The sequence below is a fragment of the Peromyscus eremicus genome, chromosome 1 (assembly GCF_949786415.1).
Source record: "Peromyscus eremicus chromosome 1, PerEre_H2_v1, whole genome shotgun sequence".
Classification (NCBI taxonomy): domain Eukaryota; kingdom Metazoa; phylum Chordata; class Mammalia; order Rodentia; family Cricetidae; genus Peromyscus; species Peromyscus eremicus.
In genome coordinates, this window is record NC_081416.1 from 99,492,098 (window position 1) to 99,505,577 (window position 13,480).

Sequence of the window (13,480 nt, forward strand, 5' to 3'; positions counted from 1 at the left end):
AGGGGTGTGAAAGGAGGCTGGTGGGATGGCTCAATGGGTAAAGGCCCTTGCCACCAAGCCTGATGACCTGAGTTCAAACCCGGGAAGGAGGAATCCAATCCCTGCAAGTTGTCCTCTGGCACACACATGTGCCAGACCACAACAAATACATGTTAAAAAGGGATATATTTAAATTAAAAAGGGGGGGGCTGAGGATATAGCTCAGTGGGTAGAGTGCTTGTCTTTGGTTTGACTCTCAACACTTGTATAAATGAGACTTTTGTCTGTACCTGGGAAGTGGAGGCAGGAGGATCAGAAAGAAGTTCAAGGTCATCTCTTGAACTAGCAAGTTTGAAGCCAGCGTGAAATGAAACCATCCTATCCACCCCACCCCCAAACAACGGAAGAAAAGTGGAAAGAGTAAAAGCGGGGAGGAAGAGGACAATGAGGGTACCAAATGATACAGAAGATCAAATTAAGATGAGGTCTAAAAACTGTCCTTTAGGTTTAACAATGAGAGCAGCCATAAATACAGTAAGAACAGTTCATTCCATGAAGTTCTTCAGTGAAGTTGAAAAAGTGAAGTGACCTGAGGGGTCTTTTCTGAACAGAGAAAACCAGCTTCAACATCAAAGGAGTGTTAGCAATTTCAGGGATTTGAATTTGCTTTCTTGGCTCATCTGAGATGCTAATCACTGTGGTGTCCAAGATACAGCCACATACTCCAGAGTGGTGAAAGCATTTACTTCGTAACTAAAAAAAAAAAAAAAAAATCTGTGGTTTAGGTTCTGCTATACAGTATGACCTTGAAGCTGATCCCTAGTTGTTTTACTTGGAAAATAAAAGCTATCTCTCTAAAGCTGTTTTAAAAACTAAATGAGAAAACCTTGGGGAGGTCCTGTGTAAAGAACAAAGCACCAGACTGGGGAAACAGCTCCATCAGTAAAGTGCTTGCTATGTAAGCATAGGAAATAACAATCCAGGATGGCTGTATGCTGTTATCCCAGCTCTGGGGAGGTGGAGACAAGAGGATTCCTGGGATGGCTGACCATCAGCTGAAAATCAGTGAGATCCAGGCTCAATTAAAGAGCTTGTCTCAAAACAATAAGGTGGAGTGCAGCTGAGGAGGACCACCAATGCTGCCACATATCCCCTCTCATACACAAATGAAGTACAGCTGTCAGATCATCTTAAAAGCTCTACAAGGTGATCAGAGAGAGTCAGAGACACACACACAGAATTAGGCAGGGTCACAGAAGAGAGTGTTTCTTAGTCATACTGACAGATCAGATCATTCACTCTATCGGTAGGCTGGCAGCTTCGTTAATTATCAAGGTCTTTCAGCTGATAAACTGCTACATCTTTTTTGCTTGTTTGAGACAGGATTACATCATAGTCCTGGCTAACCTGTTAGTGAAAAAAAGGAGGGAAAGGAGGAACAGGGAGTTAGGAGTCTCAGATTGTGGGCTTGCTTTTTTTCCCCTTTGGGGGGGGGGCTATGTTTTTTTCAGTTTTGTTTGTTTTGGGGGGACATGGACTTATTATAGCTGGAACTGGCATTGAACCCCAATCCTGCTGCCTCTACTTCCAGAGTGCTGAAATTATAGGTATGTGCTACTGCACTAAGCTTAAGAATTTGTAGCAATTGGACATATTGATTGCTACAGTCTGAAACCAGAACATTCAAAGAGCACTGCAACTGGTTCCAGGCAGTAGACAGAGGAGTGGGAAGTACCCAGGACAGAATATGGGGAAAGGAAGGTGAAACTTTAGTCATTTCCTTGAGGTAGAGAGACCACGAACACACAGGCCAGAGTGGGGAGTTAGGCATCAGACCCAATTCTAACACAAATCACTTTTACATATCACTGAATTCTCCATCTTTTCATTCATATAATGGTAAGTTAGTTTAAAGGCTTCATATGTTCTTAAATCTCATAATTATTTTCTAAATGGGTTTGGGACCCACACAGCAAGTTGATGGCTGGCACAGTTATATTTAGTACTCTTTGCCTTCTTGTGAAGAAAGCATTCCAAACCTTTTATGATGTTTTTCTTGTAGAATATATATTGAGGCACAGAAGTGTAATAACTTGTCATCATATAGTGGGTCTGGTTTGGTATTTCTCTTGCAGCACTGGAGATCAAACAGAGTCTTGTGAATGCCAGGAAAGCCTTCTACCCACTGAACTATGTCTCCAACCACCGCACAGTTCTAAGATATCTCTATGTTCTAATCGCTTCTCTACAAAGGCATATTCATTGCTGTGCTTTACAACAACTTAGCTAGGGACTATACTAGGGGCCTTTACAGACCCATGAGCAAACCACTGGTTTAGGTCATCATCTCATTTTACAGCTGAGAAAACTAAAATTCAGAAAAGCTAAAATAACTCTACCAATGTGCCACAGCCTATCAGTAGTAGAGCTTAGACTCTGGAAGTTACAAGTATCAAATAGAGTTACTTACATCAAACGTAACAAAATGGAACCAGGAGGCCATGAAGAAGGAGTCTGTACAGACCTATGTCTGTAGTAGGGTATGTCTGAAGAAATTCCTGCACATATGCCTGTTACAGGATTTACTACAAAAAGTTCTTCAAGACTGCAATTACTCCAAATAAGCCAGTTGCACAAGGACTTACCTAGCAACACCCATCTCACCAATGAGCTCATATCAGCCTCTGTATTGAGTCCCTATAATCGATGGTCTTTGTTTCAAAACTTTATATGAAGCTCTTCTTTTTCTTAAAGTTTTCTCTTATACCACAACCTCCCTGACTGTGCCTATGGTCCACTATAGCATACATATCCTGCAAAGAAAGCCATATACATACTAGCCTGAATAAAAATTGTTGGACCCGGGGAAATGGTTCAGTGGGTAAAACTGAGTCTGACTCCCCATTACCCATGTGTGGTGGTTTGAATGAGAATGCCCCCACAGGCTCAAATATTTGAATCCTTGGTCCTTAGTTGGTAGAACCGTTTGGGAAGGATTAGGAGATGTGGTCTTATCGGAGGAGGTACGTCACTGTGGGTAGGCTTTGTGGTTTCAAAAGGCCATTCCCAGTTAGCGCTCTCTTGTCTTATGCTTGTGTCTCAAGATGTGAGCTCTCAGCCACTGCTCCAACACCATGCCTGCCTGCTGCCATGTTTCCCACAATGATGGTCATGAATTCTAAGCCTCTGAAACCTTAAGCTCCAAATTAAACAATTTTTTTTATAAATTGCCTTAGTCATGGTGTTTTATCACAGCAATAAGAAAATAACTAAGATACCATGTAAAAAAGGGAGGCACAGCAGTGTGTCTGTAATCCTAGCACTCCTACAGTAAGATGGGATTCAGAGACAAGAATCACTGGAAGCTTACAAGTTAGCAAACCTGTCACGCACAGTGCAGTAGCTAGTAACAAATAAGGTGGAAAGCAAGGGCTGGTGACACCTGACATTGTCCTCTGACCTCCATATATATGCTACGGCATGCAAGCACTGGCACACACAGACATATACGCATATATTCCTCCAACACACACACATTAAATAAAAATTAGTCTGGAGCGATGTTAACAGAGCAGTTAAGAGTGCTTGCTATTATTCTTTCAGAAGACTGGAGCTTGGTTCCCAGTAGCCATGTTAAGTGGTTCATAACTGCTTTTAACTCCAATCCCAGGGGATCCGATGCCCACTGATCTCCTCCAGCCTCTGCACACATATAGCATATATACAGAGAAACATAAATATACACACCGGTTGGGCAGTGGTGGTGGTGCACGCCTTTAATCCCAGCACTCGGGAGGCAGAGCCAGGCGGATCTCTGTGAGTTCGAGGCCAGCCTGGTCTCCAAAGCGAGTTCTAGGAAAGGCGCAAAGCTACACAGAGAAACCCTGTCTCAAAAAACCAAAAAAAAAAAAACAAAAAACCAAAAAAAAAAAAAAAAAGAAAAGAAAAAAACAAAACAAAACAAAACAAAAAACCCAAAACCCAAAACCCAAAAACCAAGAAAAAAAAAAAAAAAACCCACACAAATAAAAACAAATCTGTGAAAAAGTAAAAAACAAATCCATTGCTTAGAGCTTCATCTATTTCTCTATATTTTCATTTTCTGTTGACACTCTAGACACCTTCCTCTGTCCAGAACATACACCAGACCTCTGGGTGATACTTGGATGCTTATACCATCAGAATATTTTAAGAACAGAAACAGCTAGGTGGTGGTGGAGCGTGTCTTTAAACCCAGCACTCAGGAGGCAGAAGCAGTTGGATCTCTGTGAGCTCAAGGCCAGCCTAGTCTACACAGTGAGTGCCAAGCCTGCCAGGGCTACATAAACACACATTGGGGTGGGGGAGGGCTCAATGGTTAAGAACACTTACTGCCCTCACAGAAGACCAGGGTCCAGTTCCCATCACCCATAGGGCAACTCACAACCTTCTGTAACCCCAGTTCTAGGGTATCTTATGCCAGAAAAGAGACTCCAAGGGTACCAGGCACACATGTAGTGCATACACAAATAAGTAGGCAAAACATTGAGGCACATAAAAAAATAAAAATAAATCCTTTTTTTAAAGGAAAGGAAAGAGAAGTATATATACATCTAGAAATTGTAGCAACAAATCTTTTCTGAAGCTTCTTGGGGAAAAAAATCCTATCAAGAGCCCACTGCTAAGGTGAACCAGGAGAAAGGTATTCGTGTGTCTGCTGCACTTACTGCCTATCTTTGGCAGCTTGGGCTGACAAATTAAAGAAATACTTTAAGTTAGGCGAAGTTCAACAACAGACACAGATTGTGACCAAGTTGCTCTTGGTCATGTTTTATCAGAGCAATAGAAACCTAAGACACTTATCATTGGCTGCTATGAAAGTAGCACATCTTTAAGACAGACCACTTCCATATAACAAAAATGAACACATAATATAAACTCATAAAAAATTGAGTTCAAATCTTTATGTATCCTTCAGAGAAGCTATAAATTACTTCAAATCACATGGCCTAAATTAAGCTGTCACAATTTCTTTATCTGCAAAGAAAACTATTATGAAACTTAAAATCATTAATTATAAATAATACATGTGTTACCTAGCATGTACTTGCCAAACGGCAATTAAAACTTTTGACACAGGTATTACTATCATCAGTAATAAATATTTAATGTACTCTATTTAGTAACTCATCTCACTTCAAGCCTCCATTTCCAGCCGTATATAAGATAACTTGAAAATCTGTTTCCTGTACAAAACCTACAGAAGTTGGATGAAGTATAATAAGCATCTTATTCTTAGGCAAAGCAGATATTTAAGAAAGAAAATGAAATCCTTAGGAATCAAAAAATGAAGGAGGAGGAAAACAAACAGGAAGTTTAAATAATGGGCTGTTGTCAGGCTGCTATGGTAAGGTGTGTGGGTCCTGGCCAGCAAAGAAACTGCTTTTTATAGACACTAAGGTTAGGAGATAAGGATATGATCAGCCTCAGGAGCGTAGAAACCCAAATTTCCCTGCACAGAGCTGGGACCCACTCTGGCATGGTGGTACATATGCATAGTTCCAGTCTTTGGGAGGAAGAAGTAGAATTCAGAGTTCAAAGTCATCTCCGATTACACAGTCAGTTAAAGGTGAGCTGGGAGCACATGACACCCTGTCTCACATACCAAGGGTAAAAACAAAACAACTAGAAACTTAAGAGTCTTATCGTCAGTCTAAATAAAACAAAAAAGTACAACGATACAACAGGAAAATGAGCTTAAAAAGGAAAGTCATTTAAAAAAAAATAAAAAATAAATAAAAAAAATAAAAAGGAAAGTCTATGAATCTGAAAGCTTAGTCTAGGTAAAAACTGAATATATTCTTTATGTGTGTTATTAAGCTACCTGCAGGGTGCTAGAATTGCTAGCAGAGAATTTAAATTCTAGGATAATAACATTCACTGATTAGTAGACACAAAAAAATTCTTCTCCCCCTCTAACGTACAAATTATCTAATTTAATTCTCACAATCATCCTATTAAATATCTATAATGTTATCTCAATTTACAAAACAAATTCAGTTTAGGGAAGTTAATCAATTGGTTAATGTCATCCAGGTATTCACTAACAGAGCTGAATTTTGAACTTGGCTGTTCATTCAATTAAAATGCACTGTCAAATTTCTATCATGAGCCCAGCAGAGACAATAGCATGCTGCTTGATCCTTTAGTGCAAATCAACAAGTGTAACTGTTTCCTGCCTTCTCAAGCTTAGCAATTCCTAGGAATGAAGTTAGCCACAAAGGCAGCAAATAGGAAACTGACACCCTACAGAAGCTCAGGGGTTCTACACGCCAAAACAGCTTAGTTGCCTCTGGCAAAAAAACTTACTTTACTGGGAACACCCTGAACCGGAAGGGAAAAAGCAACAAGCTCCCTGAGCTAGGTCTGTCCCATGTGTCCTGACTACTGGAAATAATTTTATCAAGATAAGTATATAACAGTACAAACAGAAAATATTTTACTATGAAGATTAAAAAAAACGAGAGAGCTGTTGTGGTAAATGTAACAGGTGGGATTGAAAGTTAGAAATAACTGCTATAATCCTACCAAACTGAACTTCTAATGTAATTCAGAGCATTATTTGAATGTATATTACTGAAACCTGTTTTATTAAGGTTAAAAACATTAACAGCTGAGGCTGAATGTGTAGCTCAGGGTAGAGTATTTGTCTAGTATGTGCAAGGCTCTGGGTTTAATCCTAAACACAACAAAAAACAATAGAGAGATGGCTCAGCAGTTAAAAACACTGACTTAACTGGGCATGAGGTTGCATGCCTTTCATCAGAGGCAGGGGAATTCCTGTGAGTTCAAGACCATCCTGGTCTACATAGAGTTCCGGAACAGCCAGAGAGCTACACAATGAGATCTTGTCTTTAAAACAACAACAAACAAACAAACAAACAAACATACAAAAAACAAAACTGCTGGATGTGGTGGAGTACACCTTTAATCCCAGCACTCTGGAGGCAGAGGCAGGCAGATCTCTGAGTTTGAGGCCAGTCTTGACAGCTAGGGCTATGCAGAGACCCTGTCAAGAAAAGAAAAAGCCAACTTCAGACAACAGGCTCTCTGAGATACCTTCACTCCTAGTCTACATAATGTATATAGTAAAACATATAAGGAGGAATATAAAGAGAATGACAGAATTCACAGCTTCCACTCTGTCAGTGGCTCTATGCTGGAACAAAACTCTCCTAGTTTTCCAACTCCAACCCCACTACCAAAATTTTTAGCTACTTTTCCTCTTCACTACTTCTTTCCTACAGTCAAGAATTGGCTATATGTTCTTTTTTGCCTTGGAGGATTGAACCTAGGACCTCTTATAAGTTAGGTCTGACTGTACCAGTTAGTGACAGCCTCTAACCTCTACCATACCTTGTAACCAATGTGTTTACTCATAATATTACCCTATCTTGATTTCTATTCAATATTTTTGAAGGCTTGTGATGTGCAAAATACAAGCTAAATACCTTAAGGTACATTTTCTTTTCACTCAATTCCACTGTTGTACACCCTACCTAACTTTACTTTTAAATAAGAGTAACTATCATTAGGCACTTACTTTATGCCAGGTATTAATTATATGCTGCCTGCCTTACAGTAGCCCATGCTAGCCTCAAACACATGGAAATCCTCCTGTCAAAGTCTCCCAAGTGCAGGAACTGTAGGTGTGAGCTACCATGCTTGGCTTCAAGGTAAACTTCTTGAGGGATAAGGTGAGACAGTCAGAGAATAACAACATTCCAAACAAAAGAGCAACACACATAAAAACAGAAGAAAAAAAACCACACTGGAATATAAGAGCTTTTAAAAAAGATCAGTCTTCAGAAGCAACTACTTGGGTTCAGTTAACTAATTTTGATCCTGTGGTGTTCACTATGCCTATGATTTTCTCATCTGTGAAATGGTGATAACAAGCTACATTGTATGGGATTTACTTTAAAATCAAAGTTAGGGCCCAGAGAGATGGCTCAGCAGTTAAAGGTAGTTGTTACAAAGCCGGATAACCGGAGTTTGATTCCCCAGAACCCACACTGTAGAAGGAGAGAAACAACTCCACAAAGTTGTCCTGACTTCCATACTTGTATCAAAGTGAGTGTGGCACACACACACACACACACACACACACACACACACACACACACTGTAAAATTCATTTTTAAAATACATAAATAAGTGAAAGTGAAATAAGATATTAAAGGTACCTACCACAGGCCAGAGCCCTGACAGGTGCTCAGTAAGTATTAGCTTCCCTTTTGTTGATAATTCAATAGCCTTTAACCAGGAAAGCCCCTTCTACTGGTGGGCATTGTGGCACACATTTAATCCCAGCACTCAGGAAGCAGAGGCTGGTAGAGCTCTGTGAGTTCCAAGGCTACATAGTGAGACTCTGTCTGTCACCTCTATTTCCATCACTACAGGACCCTGATTAAATATACCTTTTCCAGCTTCCCCAACTTTGGAGCTTCCCCAGCTTCTGGAGCCCTGGAGTAAATTGTAAGTCACTAAGCAAGTTAGAGGCATTCACTGGAAGAAGGGGTGAGAAAGGATAATGGGAGTAAAAACAACTAAAATATACTAAATAAATATAAGAAACTATCAAAGAATAATTGAAAAACAACAATCCATTCTTATATCACTCACCAGTGTAGGCCATGTTCTTAGGGTTGCCGTAAGGAGCCCCAGGTTGCATGGGGCTGTAAACAGGGTTCATTGTGGAAGACTGAGGATCCTACAGCAAAAATAAGTAAGACAGTATTGATTAGTAATTGCTCACTCCCTCTGACATCATCTTCTCCTCTAAAGCCTTCAGTTATACTCAAAGGGAAGCCTCTTGGTATAGGGAAAAAGGGACTAAACAGAGTATAATACTTTTCCCGCTTTACAAATGAAGAATAACAGAGCAATAACTTGTTTAATGTCAACTCAGCCATTTTAGGCTCTCAACTTAATATTAACCCCGGTATCCCACAGAGAGTTCTGACATTAGTGTGGCACTGACCAAATCACCTTTCTTCTTTGGACTTCAATATCCTAATATTAAGTGGATTAGTTGATCTCCAAGGTTTTTTCTATTTCTAATGATGCTAACTCACAAGCTGGAAAATGTCATACTTCTTCAGTTCACCAAGGAAGCTTGGATGTCTGGTGGTGAGCACTTAGCCTGCTAGGAGGAAGGAACAGCAAATGTCTTGTCCACCCCTTGTGCCTGTACATAAGATAAAAGCTACTAGCATCTTTAAAGGAAAAAAGGAGGAATTTTTATTTCATCTATTTGTGTGCTCATGCACATGCTACAGTGTCATATGTAGGTCGGAGGACAACCTGCAGAAATTGATTCTCTTCTTGCATTATGTGTGTCAGGGACAGAACTCAGGTTGTCAGATCTGGCTGCAAGCATCTCTACCTACTGAACTATCTTAATGGTCCCCAAAGGGGAAATTTGATGCCATTGAACATCTTAATGTAGAAAAAGAAACACAGCCAAGACTTCTTGCCAAATGTATTCAAGGGAAAGAAATAAACTTGGAAATTTGTGTGCAATAACTATCACCTGCACAAGTGCTCTGTTAATTACCTTAATGAAGGACATTCTCCATTCTGATTAATGAAAAAACTGTCATTAAGCTCTATTAACCAGCCAATTTGTCCCATCTTGTTTAGAAAGCCATATCTTACACATAAGGTGACATGTTTGAATATGTGTCTCCAGATATATTACTTACACTCCATAAAAATCCAACAATTCTCTCCTAACTAGGTTTACATGATAGATGGGCAATTTTTTAGGTCATTAACTCCTGTTGCACCCCAGGACAGGAAACAAGTTAAATGCTGAAGGCAGGCAGTGAACATCTGGCTTGATGACAACAGCTCTGTGACTAATTAAGTCTGTCCAGGGTTCTGGAATGAGAGGTGGAGAATTGATCGGCTCCCAAGGACAGGGCACTAGGCCCATCAGATAGACAAACAGGAAACGCCAGTGGTAAATTTCATAATCTAGAACTTTCATAAATCTACCTAATGCAAAGCCCTGGCAAACAACGTCAGAATTAACAAACAGGGTCAATACACTTATCTACCAATTGAAGCTACAATTTGAGGATATATGTTAAAAGAAGGTATGTGTATTTTCAGCTCAATTTAGCAAAAAAGCATTTTCATAACCAGAGCTGAGAATTAACTCTGATGTTAAAGTTTCCTGCTAACTGTAAAGTGATGTGCAGATATAAACAAAGTGTGACAACATCTGTGCGGACAAGAGAGATGATTGCTTGAACACTTTTCCTAATTTGGACCTTCTTCTCCTCAACCAGTTCTCTGCCTAACAAGTCAGAGTTAAATTAGACTGTTAAAACGCTGCCATAGCTTCAATGTGGTATCCACTAAAGAGCATGTGTAGGAAACCTAATGGCCACCGTAACAATAGTAAGAGGTGTAATGTTTAAGACACCATGAGGAATCCGCTCTCATGAACTGATTAATGCTGTTATACTGGAGAGGGTTCCCCACAGAGAATGGATGTGGTTTCTTGTGCTCTTTTTCCTACCCTCTTGTTTTGTTCTTTTCCTCTTCTATCATGGATTGGCACAGCAAGAAGACCCTGCCAGACACCTGCACCTTGTTACTGAACTTCCTAACTCCAGATCTGTGAGCACATAAACTTCTTGTTATAAATTATCCAATCTGTGGCATTGTAATAGCAGCATCAAACAGACTAAAACATGTGCTGGGCAGCACAACTGGCCCTACAAACATCTGCACATTCTCCTACTGAGAACACACCCTGTGCTGCTGATTGGACAAAATGGGAAATGTTTTTACAATCAAAGAAACTCATCAGCTGTGAAACAGATCTCCTGCTGCTCCAAAATGAGAGCCACAGACAGACATAGGAGACCATGACATGGCATAACAACATCAATTCAATCCCAACCAGTAACTGACAGAGAAGACATCTGCCAGGGTCTAATATTTGGAATAAGCCAAGTATGATGATGCAAAGCTGTAATCCCAACACTGAAAAAGCTAAGGCAGGAGGATTGCTGTGAGTTCAAGACCCAGCTGGGATACACAGTAAGACTTTGTCTCAAAAGTAAATAAACAAACAAAAAATTAAAGTAAGACTACTATAGCCACTTATGGGGAAGAGCTGAGATCAGAGTTCCTAGCTTCCAAGGGATTATCCTTTGCAACAGAATCTGTATACTGCTCATCATTCCAGGGACAGACTAAAAACCATCAGCTAAAATCACAAGTTCTACTGTCAGGCAGATTTAGGTTCTACAATTACCACATATCAACAGAAAACAAGTGTCCTAACCATTCTGAGCCTCAGTTTCCTCACTCTGTAGATCAGGCTGGCCTCAAACTCAGAGATCTGCCTGCCTCTGCCTCCCAAGTGCTGGGATTAAAGGCATTCGTCACCATGGCCCAGCTATAAGTTGTTTTTGTTTTTGTTTTTAAATAATGAGTTTATTGAGGTAGAATTTACACATAGTAAAATTTACTCTTTTTAGGAATATAGTTCTGAGCCTAAAAATGTATTCATTTATACAAATAACTATAATTCCATAATCAAGATGTAAAGATTTTTATTACTTTCAACTATATCCTTTTGGTCAATCCCCTGCCTTACTCCCAGCTCCTGACAATAATGCATCTATTTTTGTTGTTGTAAGGATTTTCTTTACAGATTAGGAACCTACATATACAGTTATTTATTAAATAGTTAGCTGGCATTATTCTTATTTCAGATGAGATTAAAAGAGCTACTGAGAAAAAAAAACATACTAAAAATTGACCAAGTCGTGCCATTTTTTGAATCTTCATCTTTTCCAGATGGACAGTCTAAAGCTGTCCTATCCAATATGTCATGTACTGACAGAAATATTTTCAAGATTTATTTGTTACATGTAGTTTGTGTGCCTGAATGAGTTTATGTGCACCATGCGAGTGTTAAGTGCCCACAGAGGTCAGAGGGCATAGGACCCCCTCAAACTGGAACTACAATTGTGAGCTGCCAGATATGGGTGCTGGGAACCAAACCCAGGTCCTCTGAAAGAGCAATAAGTGCTCATAACTGCTAAGCCATTTCTCCAGCCCCAATGTATCAGCTAGGGAATGTACTAAAAGGTAGACCATTTGCCTAGCATGCACAAGGCTTTGGATTTGAGTTTGTATATCACATATCCCTCCCCCAACCCTGCACTAAGAGAGGAAGGAAAGGAAAGATCTTATACCTGTGTTGGCTACTAAGCTCCTGAAATGCAGCTTGAGATGATAAGAGTTTTAGTTTTTTTAAATTATATGCTGACATTTATTCAGAATAGTGTTTCATTCAGAAAATATATTTTTATGCATATTTTACAAAAGCAGCATTCAAACATACAGGTTCCTTATATGTCTAAGTGTTTTTCACTATATCACTTAATAAACTACAAGTAAAAGAATTCAAGACTTTGAAGTAACCATACTTAGCTAAATTAACTGATTCCATTTTACAGATGGAAAATGAGTCTGAGAAAGGGCAAATGAACCATGCAAGACCACAAAGCAAACAGAGGGTAGAGTTTAGAATAGCACCCAAAAGGATCAAAGACTTAAGAACTAAAAATATAAGTCCCTTAGAAGCAAAGAGAGGAAGATGGGGGAATGTACCTTCATAATCTTTGATTGGCAATAATCTCCCAAATATGCTACAATAGCAAAAAAAGGGAGGGGGGATAGAGACGATTTAAGTAAATAATTTTATTATTATTATTATTTTGCTTTAAGAGGAACCAGTAGCCAGTATGGTAGCATACCCCTGCAATCCCAGTAACTCAAGAAACTGAGGCAAGAGGATCTCAAGTTCCAGGCTAGACTGGCTACATATGTAATATGACCCTGTGTTCAAAACAAGACAGAAGCCAGGCCTGGTGCTGCAGGACTATAATCTCCGCAACTTGGGAAGCTGGGGCAGGAGGATCACAAGCCAGCCTGGACTACAGAGCAAGTTCAATACCAGCTCTGGTAACTTAATGAGAAATCCATTCTCAGAAAGCAAGAAAGAGGGCTGAAGACATAGCTCAGTGGTAGAGTACTTGCCTGCTTTGCTTGATGTCCAATCTCTGGACTATGAACAAAACAAGGACACCATCAAAAAAGCAAAAAGACAAGTTACAGGGTGAAAGAAAAATTTCAAATTATATTCTTGCCTTTTTATTTGAGATAGGGCCTCAGGTATCCCAGACTGGTCAGCCTTAAGAGCCTGTGTAGGAACTTCTGATCTTCCTGCCTCTATAACCCAAGTGTTAGAATAACCATATCATATATATTGTATACCACCATACCTGGTTTTCAAATTGCAGATCTAATACAGGATTTGCATTTAAAATGTGTGAAAATTTTAGAGAGCAGTAAAAAACTGTGGGGTGGTGACTAACCATGCTGCAGAAAGGCATCTCTCAGAGTTTCCTGCAAGTTGTGCAAAGAAGTC

At 39.7% G+C, this 13,480-nt stretch overlaps 1 protein-coding gene across 2 annotated transcripts in view; it reads right to left on the minus strand.

Annotated features, from left to right (window-relative positions):
* Fam168a (family with sequence similarity 168 member A) overlaps nt 1-13,480 on the minus strand; it is a 135,972-nt gene that overhangs the window by 48,480 nt on the left and 74,012 nt on the right. For both annotated transcript variants that reach the window (XM_059270411.1, XM_059270406.1), the window contains exon 2: nt 8,644-8,731. In XM_059270411.1, coding sequence (XP_059126394.1) covers nt 8,644-8,713 — 70 coding nt within the window. In that variant the 5' untranslated portion in view covers nt 8,714-8,731. The remainder of the gene's footprint in view (nt 1-8,643; nt 8,732-13,480) is intronic.